General features: G+C 37.8%; 1 protein-coding gene across 4 annotated transcripts in view; it reads right to left on the minus strand.

Annotated features, from left to right (window-relative positions):
* The window catches only part of TTC7B (tetratricopeptide repeat domain 7B), a 333472-nt gene that overhangs the window by 111567 nt on the left and 204357 nt on the right, over positions 1-17548 (minus strand). For all 4 annotated transcript variants that reach the window (XM_036735890.1, XM_036735889.1, XM_036735888.1 and 1 more), the window contains one exon: positions 3283-3399. In XM_036735890.1, coding sequence (XP_036591785.1) covers positions 3283-3399 — 117 coding nt within the window. The remainder of the gene's footprint in view (positions 1-3282; positions 3400-17548) is intronic.

Genomic DNA, 17548 nt, shown 5'->3' on the forward strand with positions numbered 1-17548 from the left:
CAGCCACAGCTGAGGGAAACACTTTCTTGCCATAGGCAGAAATAAATGCGAAGGGAGATAGGATGAGGACAGAAAACAAAAGACTTCTAGACAAAGTGTTCTTTACCAGTGTTTTTTAAGAGGGAAAGGGATCAAATACGGAGATTTGGACCAAGTACTTAGATGGCCATTGAAGTCACTTCCAACTCTCAAGATTCCTTCCTTTCTTCCTTCTCCCTATACCATCCCTGCTTAAGTCTCTTGTGTGATGCTTCCCTGTCTAAAAGGTCACTGCTGAGGACACTTGCTTGTGCTATCTGGCAGATCCCCGTAATCACAGCAATTATCTGGGGAACAGCAATAATATAGACCTGATCTAATATTGGACATTGGCCTGGCACACAATTTCTTTGTTTCTCATTATATTCAGAAGGCTTAATCTTACTAACGAGTAGTAAAGGGGGATATGATATCACTCCTGAAGAATTAATTTCTATTCTAAGAAAAAAAAATTAAGGATCAAAAAACCAAACAGAATAATTCTTGCGAATCTAGCCCCTTCCCTCCTCTCCCCGAGCTCTGAGATGAGTGGGGGTACAATAATAAGCAATCAATTCAACGAGCACTTCTCAAGTGTCTACTGTGTTGTAAGGAACAAATGCTATGTGCAGGAAGAAGACTGATCTCTGCTCTTAACTTCAATGAGCTGACAGGAAACATGGACACAGTGGAAGCTTTTTTTCAAGTGTTTTTTTAAACTTAAATTTTTGCTATTTTTTTTCTCCTTACATTCAATATTCTTGGTTGCTAAGTGGGAGGAAATGTGGGGAGGTGGGAGAAGTGTGGAGGACTGGGTAAAAATTGGCAATAGAAAGGTGGTGGATTTATTTTATCCTTCTTAAAAGAGATATAAGTAAGAGAAAAATAGGGAACTAAACTTGGGTTTGGCCTCAAACTTCCACTAAGATAAGAGGACAATTTATTTTAGGTAGTACACTGATATTTATAATATAGTCTACCAGGGGTGGGGAACCACATGTAGTCTTACAGGTCCTTGGCTGTGGTCTTTTGATTGAGTCCAAATTTTACAGAATAAATCTTTGTATTACAGGGATTTGTTCTGGAAGTTTAGATTCAATCAAAGGGCAGCATTTGAGGACCTACAGGGCCACAAGTGGACTCGAGGCTGCAGGTTCCCAACCTCTGGTAACCACAGTGGAGAGGTATTAATATATATTATTTTGTCCCCATCCTTAGAAAAATTGGACTTTGTTTCCTGGAATGAAATTATTCTCATAGCATCCACATGTGCCAGGGAAAAACAGTAGGCCTATACTGAGTCCAGTTCCACAGCCAGTAGATTGGTGGACTTAAACTGCTAACATTACATATCTAAAGCCTTAATCACAAAGTATCTTCACGGTTCTTGGTAAGAAAGTCTCCAAAAAAAAAAAGTCTCCTTCCAACAGCCATATTTGCTTCACATACATTCCATTAACTCCAGGACTGGCCTGTCCCAGTCATGGTTAAGATGACATGGCAAGAAAAACTTATGAAAGGAATTTATTCCTTTAAAAGTAAGAAACACTTAACAAAGAAGTCTATTCCTTTAAAACACAGAGAAACAGATGCATAAGACTATGTGTTTTCTTCCTGAAATAAATGGTTATCCTGCCTTTAATAAAAATTGAAAGATTGAATCAAGAGAACAGATACACATTTCTTTAAGATTCAGACAAGAGATGATGTGGTAATAAGCAATTCTGCCAACTTTTCAGTTCCTCTCAGTAAGGCTGAATGAATTCTCCAAAGTCTTCACAGATGCCATTTTGGCAAATTGTTTCTCATGGTGTAATAAGTAGTGGTTTAATAATTCAGACATGGGGGCAAAATTTTTCTTCTCACTAGGAATATAAGACCTGGTGGTTCTTCATTTTTTTTTAACTAAATCTGTGATGTCGTCAGCACAGCAAGCATCCTGTGGGGAACCTTCTCTTCCGATGCAGATCAGCACCTTTTCTATTACTATGTCTGAAGTATACTTATTAACAAATCTATCTGTGACCCATGAGAGATAATTAGGACTTTGAAAGGAGTAAAATAAACTGCAGTGGGGCGGGGGGGGGGGGGAGGAAGGTTGTAAGGTTATAGTAGAGATCAAATTTGAATGAGCTTGATAAATCATACAGAAAATAAGAAGCCTGTGCGTTTTTAGGTTAGTGACTACTACGAGATTCTCTGCAAACTGAAATACAAAGCTCAGTGGGTTTACCATACTGTACACCAAAGCAATCCTCACTATACCTGTCTCCCTAGTGAGTGATCATCTAGCCTCCACTTGAAGACTTTCAGGAATGGAAAATTCATCACACCCACAAGAAGCTCATTCTACCTCAGGACAGTTCTAATTGTTGGCGAGGTTGTTCTTAGATGGAACAGAAATCAGTCCTGCATTTTTGCTCCTTGGTTTTATTTCTGTCTTCCAGAGGAAAGTCTAAACCCTTTTACATATGAGAGTCCTTAAAACACTTAATAACCTCTATCATGGCACTACTAAACTTTCTCTTCTCCTGGCTGACCAATCAATCAATCAGTCCTCATGCAGCCTGGCTTTCTCTTACTACTGTGATTGCCACCTGCTGGATGACTTCCATTTTGCTAAAGTCCTTCCTGCTGTAGATGGGACCCAATCAGGACACAGTACATCAGAACCACTTTTCTGGATATTTAGGTTTTTTGGCTGCCATGTCACACGGTTGAATCACACCAAGCTTGAAACCCTTTAGGATCCTTGCAAGCCTATAATCCTTCCTAAGGGGAGGCTGGTGGATGTCTTAACCTTGGGAATTACAAACTGATCAGGTGTTTGCATTAAGTTCACCACTAAAATGTTGAGCCCATGGAAGCGGGAGGGCAGGAGTGGCAGCAGGACCAGGGAAACTAAGTTGCCTAAGGACAGGCAAACTTGCTTAGGTCAGAGACAGAGGAGCAGGTTAAAGCTCCTGGAACCACGAGTAACTCCTATACTTCTAGCCTGAGAGAGACAGGGAAACTCAGTTAAAAAAAAAACATGCTGAGCTTGCAGTCCATTAAAACATCTTCCAACCCCACCAACTGCTTTCTAGCCATGCTTCCTGTATCTTCTACGTGAGCAGCTGATTTTTTGAAGGAGCAAGCATAGAAAGGTCAAGCAAAACATTTTCAAAAAGGGATGGTTAATGGTTAAAATGCCAATTTGAAAGAATTCTGTTCGTTGGGAAACTATGCAAAGACAATGCAAAAGAGGATATTCTTGTCTCTTACCTGGGGTTAGTGAGGTTGTAGCAGGATTTCCATATTTGTAACATGTGCTTGCAGGTAAGGAGGGCCTCATCCGGACCCCTACAGAGTGACTCCAATTTTACTTTAGAAAACAGTAATCTGACGTAGCAAGATAGAGGAAGAAACAAGGGGAAAATATTTATTTCAGGGAGCAACCACCAAACCAAGAATAACAACAGGCAATACTGTGTCTTGTCTTTGCTAAGTTTTAAGCATTTCAGTGACTATTACTTTTATCAATTTATTACAGTACTAACAACTGGCATTTCTATAGTACTTCAAGATTGGCAAACTTGACATTTACATACCTAATTACATTTGAACCTTATGACAACCATACTACAATATTTAAAATATTATTATCCCTACTTCATAGATGAAGAACTTGGGGATCCCACAGGATTTATTCTCATGGCATCCCTGTGAGACAGGCAGGGGTGACTATTATGATCAGGTTGATTTCAGACACTAAGAAATCAAAGAGCCACATCAAGGTTGGAGAGTTTATGACAAGGCCAAAGCAGGAATCCAGGACCAGAATCTGCCAGTTGAATACTAAATGATAGGTGATAGCTTTGCAAAGAAACACCATTCAGATTGATAAAGCACAATAAATATATTAGATGTTGTCAAATTAAAACACCAAATGAATTAATTTATTCAAGACTCTTAAAAGTAATATAATCTTGTCAAAATCACTATTTCTATTGAGCCAACCAATTCACAAAACTTTAAAGATTCAACAAAAGTCTAACTCCATTTATTTATAAAATTTTACATGTAATATAAACCAGCTAACATAAACGCCATCAAGGACTCAGTTTTGATGCTGATTCTTTCTCTGTGATATATGTTACATTAAATTACATTTGGTGCTGGGGCACATTCATTCACTCTAAGTTTATAAGCTTCATGAGCATGGTGATAATGTCTTCTTCATCTCTGTACACCCTCAGGACTTAGCACAACGCTCTGAATATGTTGTTTAATAAATGTTTATCGAACAGAATTACTAGTGTTGAGAAAATCATATAAGAATGAACAGTACATAGAACTTAAAACGATTGGAAAAGAAAGCCTATAAAGAAAGATTAAAAAAGATTAGTGGATTAGAGAATAGAAACATAATTCAACTGAGTAAATATTTATTAAGTGCCTACAATATGCAAAAGCATTATTCCAGGAATGACGGCTACAGAGATGAAAAAAGATAGTGTCTGACCATAAGGAACACAATTGACAGGCAAGCTATGACATATACACAAATAAGGAAGATGCAAAATAGAATGTGAGAGAAACAACAGACAGACCCAAAAGGAGAGATCAATTTGAACAGGGGTAATCAGGAAAGGAAGCACTGGAGTAAAGTTTTGAAGAGATAGATTTTAATAGGTAGGTATGTACATGAAGTAATTTGTTGATATGCGGATAAACTGTACTTCCATGTGGAAGTGGGAGAAGCTAAGACTGGGGGTGGAACACAGTTTGGGTTAGCTGGAATGGAGAGTCTATGAAAGGAAATGCTACGAAAGCAAGTCAAAAAGGCAAACTAAAGCTAGATCGTCGGGGGCCTTAGGAGTCCTATAAGGAGGATAAAAGACTTTTTGTCTCTGAGGACAGAACAGGTCCACGTGGATCTTCATGAAATTTTGTAGCATGTGTACCACCTAGCATTTCCATCTACCACAAAACTAAATCCTTCTTTATGTGTTGTCTTACCCAATTAGTATGTGAGCTCCTTGGAATCAGGTACTAAGTCTTCTATTTGTATCCCCAGCACTTAATACTATGCTTTGCACATAGTAAACACTTAATAAATACTTTTCATTCCATTCGTGCAAAAAAGAAATACTCTTCATGGTTCTGTACAATCACGAAGGTCCTACTTCCCAATGTTCTTCATTACTCTCCCTGGCTCCATTTCCTCTCAGTTTTCCATATGCCTAATAATTTCTTGTCCATTCTCCCTTCTTACTCTATGGAATATGACACAAAGCTTTTTGAGACTTCCTATACAATGCCTTTTGGTTCCATCTTTTAATCTCTATTTCCACAACTATCATCCTAGGATAGGCCCAGTGTGAAACATGGATTACAAAGGATACAGTTGGTCTCTCAATTTTTAATCTTTCCTAATTTCTATTTAGTAAAAAGTCTTTCTCATACAACATTTTCATGATATCACTGTCCTACTTAGGAAACCTCTTTATGGTCTATAAAATTAACACCAAATTTTTTCCTATGATCTTCAAGGACTTCTACCACACGGCCAGCCACTCATATATTGTGCCATTTGCTCCTGCCAATGTTCTTTTAGCCAGCTATTACTCTTCTTTGTTTTTTTACTTCCATTCACTCATTCAGCCTCCATGTACTAAGACCCTTCTAGGTCCAAAGCAATATGATACATGCAGAATCAACAGGCTGTTGAGAAGATAAAAGATAATGAAGACTAGATATGCACTACTCCCTCTACCTTCACCTTCACTAATGCACAGCCTTCACTTCCTTCTAAACTCAGTTAAAAAAAGATTCATTTTCTCCTCTACTCAGTTTGTATAATATTTACTTGTGCTCTTTATGGTGCTTTATAAAAAGGACTTCCCACTTGGTTTCCTCTTCATTAAAAGATCATAATCTCCTTGACAGCAAAAGCCATGATGCTTATGTCACAGAATCATGACAACACAAAAGTCATCTACTCCAATTTGTAACTGAAAGGGAATCCTTTCCATAATGTCCCCAAGAAGTGGTCATCTAGTCTCTGCTTGGTAACTCTGACTGTTAGGACCTTTTTCGTTATATTGATTTGAAATCCATCTTACTAAAAACTTCAATCCACTGTTCCTACCTCTGCCCTCTGAGAACAATAAAATCAAACCTTCTTCCACATGAGATCCCTTCTAGGACTCTATTGTACCAATATGTAGTCTGTATATAGTGGGTATTTATTCAATATTGATGACTTATTTCTCCACTGAGAACAGAGAGAAAGGAAATAGGGTTCTAACCTTTAACATGAAGATTAAAGTCATATATAAATTAAAATTTCTTAACCATGAAGCTACAACTATCAGACAAAGCTCCAGAAGGGTAAGGATTATGTTTTATCCTTTGCTACAGCCTCTACAATGTCAAATAAAGTGCTCTGCCCACAGAAGTACTCAATAAATATTTCTTGTATTATTGAACTGAGTAAGACACTGGAATGGTTACCAGAAAAATATACTGAATCTCTTTTATAGGTCCTAAAAAACAGAAGATATTCCCCTTAGTTTAAGAACAATTAAGGCAAATCTTGCTACTAGCACTAGATCAGGAATAGGTTAAAGCCAGTCTAGCTGCAATGTGGTTCAGTGGGAAAGAATGCTGGATTTGGAATCAGAGGACTTAAGTTCAAATCCTAGCACTACCACTTGTTTTCTATGTGACCCTAGGCAAATCTTTAATTTAACTTTAGTTTCCTCACCTATAAAATGAAATGGCTGTACTCTATGGTGTCTAAGGTCCTGAGGAGCTCTAAATCTAAGATTCTATAACCCAAATGGCTCAAAGGAAACCCAATAAATGGCTAGGTACTCCTAGATGATCTGATCTCTCAAAGCTTTCTGCAGCCAATGACTTTATATATGTTCATTAAATCAGTGTTTTAGTGTATGTCATCACTAATTTATAAGGCATGGGTACCATAACAGGGCAAAGCAATTAATACAGTATAGAAGTTTCAGTAAAATTTTAAAAGGGAAATAGGAATCCCTGTAGAAGCATTAAGATTTAGCCTATGAAGAACTGACTTTCAAAGTGAAGCCGTTCACAGTTTCAAAAACAGGGATTTTCCAAAGTTTTTCCACATATTCTCCCTCTGACATCCATCTCATCCAAACCCATAATAAAAAGCTGGAATAATAGGTGTGTGGCAGTTCACACGAGACTCAGGGATAAAGCAAGTGGGCATACAGAAAAAAAAAAGGAGAGAACAAAAAAGACAGATCACTAAATGTTTCAGGTTGGCCTTTCGTATAACCATATTCACTGCTAGGAGTGTATATGGCAAAGGAAGAAGTGAAAGTAAAAAGAGAGATAAGAGAAATTAATAGCACAGTCATAAACCCACCTTGGGAGAGACCGTCTCTCAGTGCAATGTAGGGAATAAAGGACAACCCTGGAAACTAGGCTAGTCAACTCAACAAGAGAGAAAGCTGAGTTTGAAATGTTACAGGCAATCCTAAGGAAAATCACCAACAATTCTACATGCTATATGTATTTTATCATTGGTCAAGAAATTATCTCCCGGCTGTTAGACTAAACTGTAATCCACGAGGAAAGTAAGAAGGCATGGGACGTAAGGAGGGAGAGGGGGCAGGGTTTCCTTAATATATAGATAATATACCTTTATTGGTAATTATCTCAGATTTTTTTTAAATGTACAGAAAGTACAAAAAGCCAGAGCCTGTAAGCACAGAGCTTGAAGGAATGTTCTATGCACTGATGCTTGCTGGAAAAAGAACTTCTAATTAACATTAAATAACAGCTTTCAAACACTTGACTCAGGATATGGAGTTGAAAAGGTGTGGGCTGAATTAAAGGAAGCCAGACAGAGAGAACAATGAAGAATTCAGCGCACAGACATTAAAGAAAAAGCTAGCAACAACACCTGAAAGTTAAGCAAGAAGAAACGGCCTGAAATACAGATGCTGGCGGAGGAAAAGAATTCAGATAGATAAAATTTCACTGACTGAAAAATCAAAAACATTATATGGAAAGGGGAAAAAAAGATCTTACAATAAGCTTAAAAACACTGGACACAAAAACCCGCGCATACCATCTTTATAACAATGATGGGAAAAGCAGGAAATGAACAAGTAAAAAAGAAATGATAATTCTGTTATCAATTTCCAAAAATTTCAGCATGTTTGTCAACCTCCAAAACAATTTTTAAAAACCCACTAAGTAATACTTGTCATCATCTCTGCCATGCTCTGTTCACACGTTTTGAGATTGTTCTAAAACATCCGGCCTGGTTTACATTAAATCAAAAGGAAAAACTAAGATATACACAAACGGCGATTAGCATTTATTCACTCCAGGAGAGGCTTCCACCCGCAAAAGACACCGTGAAGCAAAAAAAATTTGTATGGAAATTCAAAAGTGCCAATACATCATTTAATATATTTGAAAATATGTAATTGCTTAACTCTCAGAGAGTGGCTTAACAGACTAATGTAGTGATAGTAAGCGCATGATCTAAATCTCAAATGTGAGTTAAATAAACCTAAATTCTGACTACAAATTAAATAAGAAGTTTCTCCAAAAATTGAAGTCAAAAGTTTGAAAAAAATCTAAGAAATTTGATATTAAAAATTGATTCTTTGTAATAAGGGGTGACTCTTTGAGAAGGGGAGGGTTACAGGAAGAAATTCGGGCAATGTAAAAACAAAAGATATCAATAGAGATTTTTTCAATCGATAAAGAGGTATTTTTTTAAAGTAACTTGGAAGAGAAGTCAAGGAGAGATTTAAGTTAAGAATCATCGGATTCCCTGAAAGCCGTTATTTAAAAGACATGCCCAGACACTATACTTCAAGAAATCATAAACGAAAACTGTGCGTGTCTAAAAGAATCAGAGAGCAAACTGAGCAGAGAAAGAATCCACCCAGCACCACCAAAAAGTCCCAGAAACGTCATAGCCAAAATTCAGAGTTCCCATATCGAAGAAAAAATACAGCGGGCATCCAAAAAGAAGTTCAAATACCGAGGAATCACAGTCAAGATCACACAAGACCCGGCAACTTGTAATATAAATGAGACATAATCTTGGAAGACAAAGTCTAAAAGGCAAAAGAGACAGGGTAATAGTCAAGAATAACTTACCCTGCAAAGCTGATTATTTATACTCTGGGGAGAAAAATGGACCGTTAATGGAAGAAAAGACTTTAAAGAATTTCTGATGAAAAGGGCGGAGCTGAAAAGGAACTCTGAAATACAAACACAAGAGTCCAGAGGAACCTAAAAAGATAAATTTATTTGAGCCGTTAGAAACAGTTGCATGATAATGTCATGCTAACATTCTAAAAGGGAGAGAAGACACAAATGTCCTTCAGAACCTTAACAAAGGTCTTCACAGAATATTAAGTAAGTTAAAAAAGGAAAAGAGAGGACCCAGGTGCGGACTTGTTCTCTTTCGAGAGTTTTAAGAGAAACAGAAGGGATAGTAAAATAAATATACTTTCATACAAAACAGAGGAGAAAGGGGATGGAACTTCTTTCCCAAAGGTGGGATGTCTAAGAAGGGTAAACAAACATAGAGGAAAGAGGGGAGAACGGGCACTAAATGAACCTTCATTCTTATCAGAAGAGGACAAAGGAGAATTAAACAAATACACTTCAATGTAAAAATGCATCAAATGCAATAGGAAACAAAGTGGGGATGGGAAGGTAGAGTCAAGAGGAAGATGATGCTGAGGAGAGAAGAGTCATGAGCAAAACAATTTCCTAATCTTGAAAATTGGGGGGAGAGGAGCGGTTAAAAGGGAAAAAAATTAATTAAAGTCTAGAGTGACATCCATCAATCCATCAACTCAGAAATGGCTGGAGAGACTGCTCTATATTGAATGTAATAGAATATTAGTGTGCCGTAAAAAATGACTAAATAGATGGTTTCAGAAAATTCTGCGTAGTATGAATGCAGGTGATGCCAACGGATGCAGAGTGGAGAGAGCAGAAGCAGAAGAACAAGAAGTAAGGACACAGGTTAAGAAGGCAGCAGGAAAGGATAATTTAATCTGAAGAAAGAATTGAGTCACAAATTAGACCTCCTCCCAAAATGATAATTTCCAAGAAAATCACCACAACAAGATAAAATGTCACCTTTTGAGATTCAGTTAAAACAATCCTTATGGGAAATTTTACATCTTTAAAAACATTCATCAACAAGGGAGAAAGCGCAGGTAAATGAAGTATATAGCTAAAAAAATTAGAAGAGCAACAAAGAATTCCAACTAAGCAGAAAAAAGAGAAATTCTGAAAATAAGGAAGAAATTGAAAATAAAAAAAGCTATTAAATTGATAAGTAGAAATAAAAGCTGACTTTTAAAAAAAATTCTAATAAAATAAACAAACCAGTAGTTAATGTGATTTTAAAAAGAGGAAAACAAATGAGCCAATATAAAAAATGAAAGAATAAAAAAGAAACAATTATTAAAAGCAATTTCGACCAATTGTCAACAAAAATAACTTCAATAAAATACATAAATGTTGGGGGCGGAGCCAAGATGGCGGCTGGTAAGCAGGAACTAGTGTGAGCTCCGTACAGAGTCCCTCCAAAAACCTATAAAAAATGGCTCTGAACCAATTCTAGAACGGCAGAACCCACAAAACAGCAGAGGGAAGCAGGGCTCCAGCCCAGGACAGCCTGGATGGTCTCTGGGTGAGGTCTATCCCACACGGAGCTGGGAGCTGGGAGCTGGGAACAGAGTGGAGCAGAACCCAGCCTGAAGGGCGTGGACCATCCAGACCAGAAGACGGGCGGAGGGGGCCCTAGCACCCTGAATCAGTGAGCTGTGGGAGTTCCCAGACTCCTTAACCCACAAACACCAAAGCCTGCGGAGAAGGTTAGTGGGAAAAGCTGCGGGAGTGGAAGGAGTTCGAGGTTCGGCTTCCAGCCCCAGGGGCAGCGGAAGTGGGGCAGCTACAGCTGTTGTTACTTCCAGCTCCAGGCCTACCTGGTGGGAGGAATTAAGTGGCAGATCAGAGCAGGAGTGCACGGCCTGCTGAAGATCTAAGCCCAGTCCGGGTTGGGGGTTGGGGAAGGAGCAGTGCTGGTGTGACAGAGCTGGCACATCCCCCCAAACGTGGAACATAGAACTCTCTAGTCTACAAGCAGTCACACCCTGCTGAAAAACTCAAAGGTCAAGTTAGTTGGCTGGGAATATGGCCAGGCAGCGAAAACGCACTGAGATTCAGTCTCAGACTTTGCATTCTTTCTTTGCTGACAAAGAAGACCAAAACATAGAGCCTAAAGAAGTCAATAAAGTGCAAGAGCCTACACCAACAGCCTCCAAGAAAAACATGAACTGGTCCCAGGCCATGGAAGAGCTCAAAAAGGATTTGGAAAAGCAAGTTAGAGAAGTAGAGGAAAAACTGGGAAGTGAAATGAGAAGGATGCGAGAAAACCATGAAAAACAAGTCAATGACTTGCTAAAGGAGACCCAAAAAAATACTGAAAAATACGCTGAAGAAAACAACACCTTAAAAAATAGACTAACTCAAATGGCAAAAGAGCTCCAAAAGCCAATGAGGAGAAGAATGCCTTGAAAGGCAGAATTAGCCAAATGGAAAAGGAGGTCCAAAAGACCACTGAAGAAAATACTACTTTAAAAATTAGATTGGAGCAAGTGGAAGCTAGTGACTTGATGAGAAATCAAGATATTATGAAACAGAACCAAAGGAATGAAAAAATGGAAGACAATGTGAAATATCTCATTGGAAAAACCACTGACCTGGAAAATAGATCCAGGAGAGATAATTTAAAAATTATTGGACTACCTGAAAGCCATGATCAAAAAAAGAGCCTAGATATCATCTTTCAAGAAATTATCAAGGAGAACTGCCCTGATATTCTAGAGCCACAGGGCAAAATAGAAATTGAAAGAATCCATCGATCGCCTCCTCAAATAGATCCCAAAAAGAAATCTCCCAGGAATATTGTCGCAAAATTCCAGAGCTCCCAGATCAAGGAGAAAATACTGCAAGCAGCCAGAAAGAAACAATTTGAGTATTGTGGAAACCCAATCAGAATAACCCAAGATCTGGCAGCCTCTACATTAAGAGATCAAAGGGCTTGGAATACGATATTCCGGAGGTCAATGGAGCTAGGATTAAAACCTCGAATCACCTACCCAGCAAAACTGAGTATCATGCTCCAAGGCAAAATATGGATTTTCAATAACATAGAGGACTTTCAAGCTTTCTCAGTGAAAAGACCAGAGCTGAATAGAAAATTTGACTTTCAAACACAAGAATCAAGAGAAGCATGAAAAGGTAATCAAGAAAAAGAACACGAAAAAGAAATTGCAAGGGACTTACTAAAGGTGAACTGTTTTGTTGACATTCCTACATGGAAAGATGATGTGTATGATTCATGAGACCTCAGTATTAGGGTAGCTGAAGGGACTATGCATACATATATGTTTATGTATATATATGGGTGAATGTGTATGTATGTATATATCTATGTGTGTATGTATGTGTGTATATATATATATATATATATATATATAGAGAGAGAGAGAGAGAGAGAGAGAGAGAGAGAGAGAGAGAGAGAGGGAGGGAGAGAGGGAGAGAGCGGACACAGGGTGAGTTGAAGATGAAGGGAAGATATCTAAAAGAAATAAAATCAAATTAAGGGATGAGAGAGGAACATACTGAGAGAGGGAGATAAGGAGAGATAGAATGGGATGAATTATCTCCCATAAAGGTGGCAAGAGGAAGCAGTTCTGTGGGAGGAGGGGAGAGGGCAGATGAGGGGGGAATGAGTGAACATTGCTCTCATCAGATTTGGCCTAAGGCAGGAATACCATACATACCCAATTGGGAATCTTACCCCACAGGAAAGAAGAGGGAAGAAGATAAAAAAAAATGGGGGGATGATGGAGGGGAGGGCAGATGGGGGTGGAGGTAGTCAAAAACAAACACTTTCGAAAAGGGACAGGGAGAAAATTTAATAAAGGGGGATGGGTTGGGAAGGAGCAAAATATAGTTAGTCTTTCACAACATGAGTATTGTGGAAGGGTTATACATAATGATACCCATGTGGCCTATGTTGAATTGCTTGACTTCTTAGGGAGGGTGGGTGGGAAGGGAAGAGGGGAGAGAATTTGGAACTCAAAGTTTTAAAAACAGATGTTCAAAAACAAACAAAAATGTTTTTGCATGCAACAAGAAAATAAGATACACAGGCAATGGGGCGCAAAAATTTATCTTGCCCTACAAGAAAGGAAGGGAAAAGGGGATGAGAGGGGAGTGGGGTGACAGAGGGGAGCGCTGACTGGGGAACAGGGCAACCAGAATATACGCCATCTTGGAGTGGGGGGGAGGGTAGAAATGGGGAGAAAATTTGTAATCCAAACTCTTGTGAAAATCAATGCTGAAAACTAAATATGTTAAATAAATTTTAAAAAAATTTAAAAAAAAATAAAATACACAAATGTTTATAAAAATGTAAAATCTCACATTATTTAAATAAGAAATAGAGAATTTAAGTAATCCTACCTCAGAAAAAGAAAGTAAACAAGCCATAAATGAACTCTTAAAGAGACTCCCCTAGGCCTGATTGGACTTACAACAGAATTCTATTAAACTTTCAAAGAACAATTAACTCCAACTTTACACAATTTTTTTTGCAACAATAAGGAAAGAAGAAATCCTACCAAATTCTTTCTATAAGATAAATATGGTTCTGATCCCAAAGACAAGGAGAAATCAAAGAAAACCATAAAACAATATCTCTGATCGCTATCAGTGCAAAAAATAATGAATAAAATCTTAACCCAAAAATAATAACAGCATATTGAAAAGATTATACAATAACTAAGTTGGACTTATACCAGGAATTCAGTGCTGGTTCAATAACTGGAAAACTATAAACATAATGGGAAATATTAAAAACAAAATAAGAAGAGAGGAGAAAAGGAGATGGTGAGGAGAAAGAACGGAGGGGAGAAGGGGAAGAAGAGGGAGAGGGGAGGAGAACAAGAAAGTATGTAAAAATACAGAAGAGAGCATAAGGAAGTTCAGAAGCAGGCACGGACAAGCAGTACAATGTTGGTTTACCATGTTAAATTCAAAATATTTGAAAAATCAGATTTATGTAATAGATTCACGGATTCACTCTCTTTCTAGCTTTCTTCATATATGAAATGTTAATGTTTGCTGAATGATTTTCTAGTTTATAATTTAAAATTATAATCAAAAAGTCTAATTTATAATTTTAACAAATCTTGGCTATATTTTCTTAGTACTCTAATATTGTCTCTTTCTGATGACAGGCAAGAATTACTGTTAGATCCCATGTCAATTACATTTGCTTTTCATTTTAGTGGAAGTGTCAACAATCTGGAATACTCTATCCTCCCAGCAGTATTTTTAGAACAAAGAGACATTTTTAGCAAGAATAAAACATTTCAAGAAACCCCATTTTGGATTATTTTTTCCCCACTCTCACAATGGTATCCAACAATCTCTCCCATGCCGTTTCTCCACACCTACTACTGCCACATTAGTACAGAGCCTCTATACTGCTCTTTCAGACTGCTACAATAATTTCCTAATTAGTCTCTCTGTTAACAGACTAATCTTCATGAGGTTTGGCTCTAGGCATATCACTTTCTCCTTTCACTCCCACCCTTCCCCACCCCTCCAAAGAAAGCTTTTAATGACTCCTTTTATTAAATAAAGTCCCTAGTCTGGTGGTTAGTCAGCAAGCATCTATTAAGCACCTACTGTATGCCAGGTACTGTGCTAAGTACTGGAGATCAAAAGAAAGGCAGAAGAAAGCCTCTGCCCTTGAGGAATTCATATTCTCAAGGAGGAGACATGTCAACAGCTACATACGAACAAGAAACAGGATAAACTGGAGCTAAAGTTAGAGGGGAGACGTCGTCATTAAGCTTCTTCAAAGAAGAGACTTTGGTTGGGACTTGATGGAAGCCAGGAGGCGCACAGGACAAGGGGATTTAAAAACCAGAGGTTTTGGTATTTGCTACCGAGTATTCCAAGATTGTCTCTGACCACACATTGTCTGAATTCTGCACTCTCAGCTCCAGAGAAACATCTGACTTCAACAGTCTTCTCAGAGGGAAGAACGTGAGCCCGACGGGCAGTGCTAGCATGGCTTGAGTCCTCACCTTATAACTGAAGTATTAATTTGTAGAGAAGTTCTCTGGGTTTTATTTCTATAAGACTGTTTCCCTGTTCTCTACACAGGACTCAAATCTTTCATTTTTTTCCTCAAAAATATTGTAAAGATGTCTAAAGCTGAAAAAAATTAACTGAACTTCAAAATTTCAGTGACCCCAATACCCCAGAGCTGCCAACGCAAGATGCAGCAATGGATTTCTGCAATCAAATTCTGCTGAAGTGCCTACTGACTAACTTTACTCACAAATTACAACAATTACTAATAAACTGCTAGAGGCTGACATCCAACTTTGTTATTAGAATCTTACTAGATTTATATTATCTGACAATAGAGACTAGATAAATAAGATAAAATTAAATTTAGCAGGGTTAAAAAATACTTTTTGACTTTTCAGAATAAGAATTAGATCTCATTAGCAGAAACGACCCCAAATATCTAAAATTGCACATGTGTGAATGCATGCGCGCGCGCGCGCGCGCACACACACACACACACACACACACACACCACAAAGCTTTCGAAGAATGTTATCAGATGTGATTCTCACAACTACTTTATGTTGAGCAATGCAGGGATTACCCCATTTGTCCCACAAGGGAACTGCCCAAAGATGTGAAGTGAATAGTCTAAGACTGGTTGGTTGGTTGTTGTCCTTCATTCTCCAAGAGGACCAAAATGACATCACCGTGCTAGAGTCAAGTTTCATTGTGTCCAACTGCAGCCGATCAGACCCATACGAGCTCGGAATGCTCTACCACAGGTCAGGCACAAATAGCCCATGTGAACATTTAGCCTAAGACTAAACAACTAGGAAAGTAAAGAAGCTGAGTTTCATACTCTTGGCTTCTGACCTAAAGACCAGCATTCTTTCAATTACACTTAAACCTCTCTTTCTCACCTCTCTCTCCTCCTTCCACTCTCCACTCTTATAAAGTACATTTAGAAAAAAATTCTTATCATTTTAAAGAACTAACTGTCTATCACAGACTTAAAAGACATTTTATGCGCTGTATTTCCAAGTTTATCCTATTAAAGAACTCCAGGTACTGGGAATTTAGAATGCCCCTCAATAGCTTGGTCCAGAATACTAAGGGAATTGACAGCTCTACTATTACATCCCATGATTTCTAACATAATGGTCTACACAGAAAGCAGTATATTACAGTTAAAAAGAGTCCAAGACCTGGGTTGGAATCCTGGTGGCTCTTCTTCGTACTATCCATATGATTTTATTCAAGTTACTTTTCATCTGTGAGCCTCAGTTTCCTCATCTGTAAAATGAGGAAGTTGGATGAGAAGAATGCTAACTCTCTTCAAACTCTAATATTCTTTGAATCTATAGTCCTATAATATGTGGGCTAAATTCTTTTGATTACTTATTGGATTTTTCTTTTTTTAAAGAAAACAATAAAATCCTGTTATTTCAAAATGCAAGAGCCTGTAACAAATGGACTTTGATTTAACTGCATGTGGATTATTCAATATTTTTCACTGAAAAACAGTAGCATCTAGTTGGCTGAGAAATCACAGAAGCTTGAAATTACACGTTATTTTGAATATACCATTATTGTTTTAATAAGGCTTTAAAGCAATATGTTGGAATTTTGGAAACTAAAAAAAGTAGTGATAAAGAGGAAAAGAATGTAGGCTTATGCTTATCAAAAGGATGAAATCTACAGGAAACCTTACTGACTTCTATTAAATTCCACCACTTTATTAGGTTTCAATTAAAAAACAACCACAAAAACTAAGGAGGATAGTTTTAAAATGTGGTCAAATGGGGAAAAGCACAGGACTGAGAATCAGGAGATCCACGTTCTAGTTCTGGCTTCATCATAAACTAACTGCATGACCCTAAGTAAGTGATTCCCCTTTCAATGACTCAATATTCTCATCAGTTAATTGAGGGCCTTGGGCATTGGACTAGAGAATCCTCAGGGTCCCATTCACTCCTAATAGTCTATAGTTCTGTGATACCTACGTAGGAATCAGGTTACAAAGAGAAATACTATTATGTGTGTAAATCTGGGCAGAAAGATATTAAGAGTATAGAGAGTCTTCCAGATTCATAAATCCTGGAGCCAAATCATGAATATGTATTATAAAACTGCACAGGAGTCATACTACCTCTGGTTCACCTCTCTGTGCTTCAGTTCCCTGACCTATAAAATGAAAATTCTGTTGTATGGCCACCTGGTACTGTTGCAACCTTTTCCCACCATAACTCACTGGCCATTTTTGACAAAAGAAGGTAAGTCATCCCAGGATTCTCTTCTTTATTAAAAATTAGATCTTAAAAAGAGAGATTAATAGGTATCATATAGAAACATT

This window comes from Trichosurus vulpecula, chromosome 8, assembly GCF_011100635.1.
Source record: "Trichosurus vulpecula isolate mTriVul1 chromosome 8, mTriVul1.pri, whole genome shotgun sequence".
Taxonomy (NCBI): domain Eukaryota; kingdom Metazoa; phylum Chordata; class Mammalia; order Diprotodontia; family Phalangeridae; genus Trichosurus; species Trichosurus vulpecula.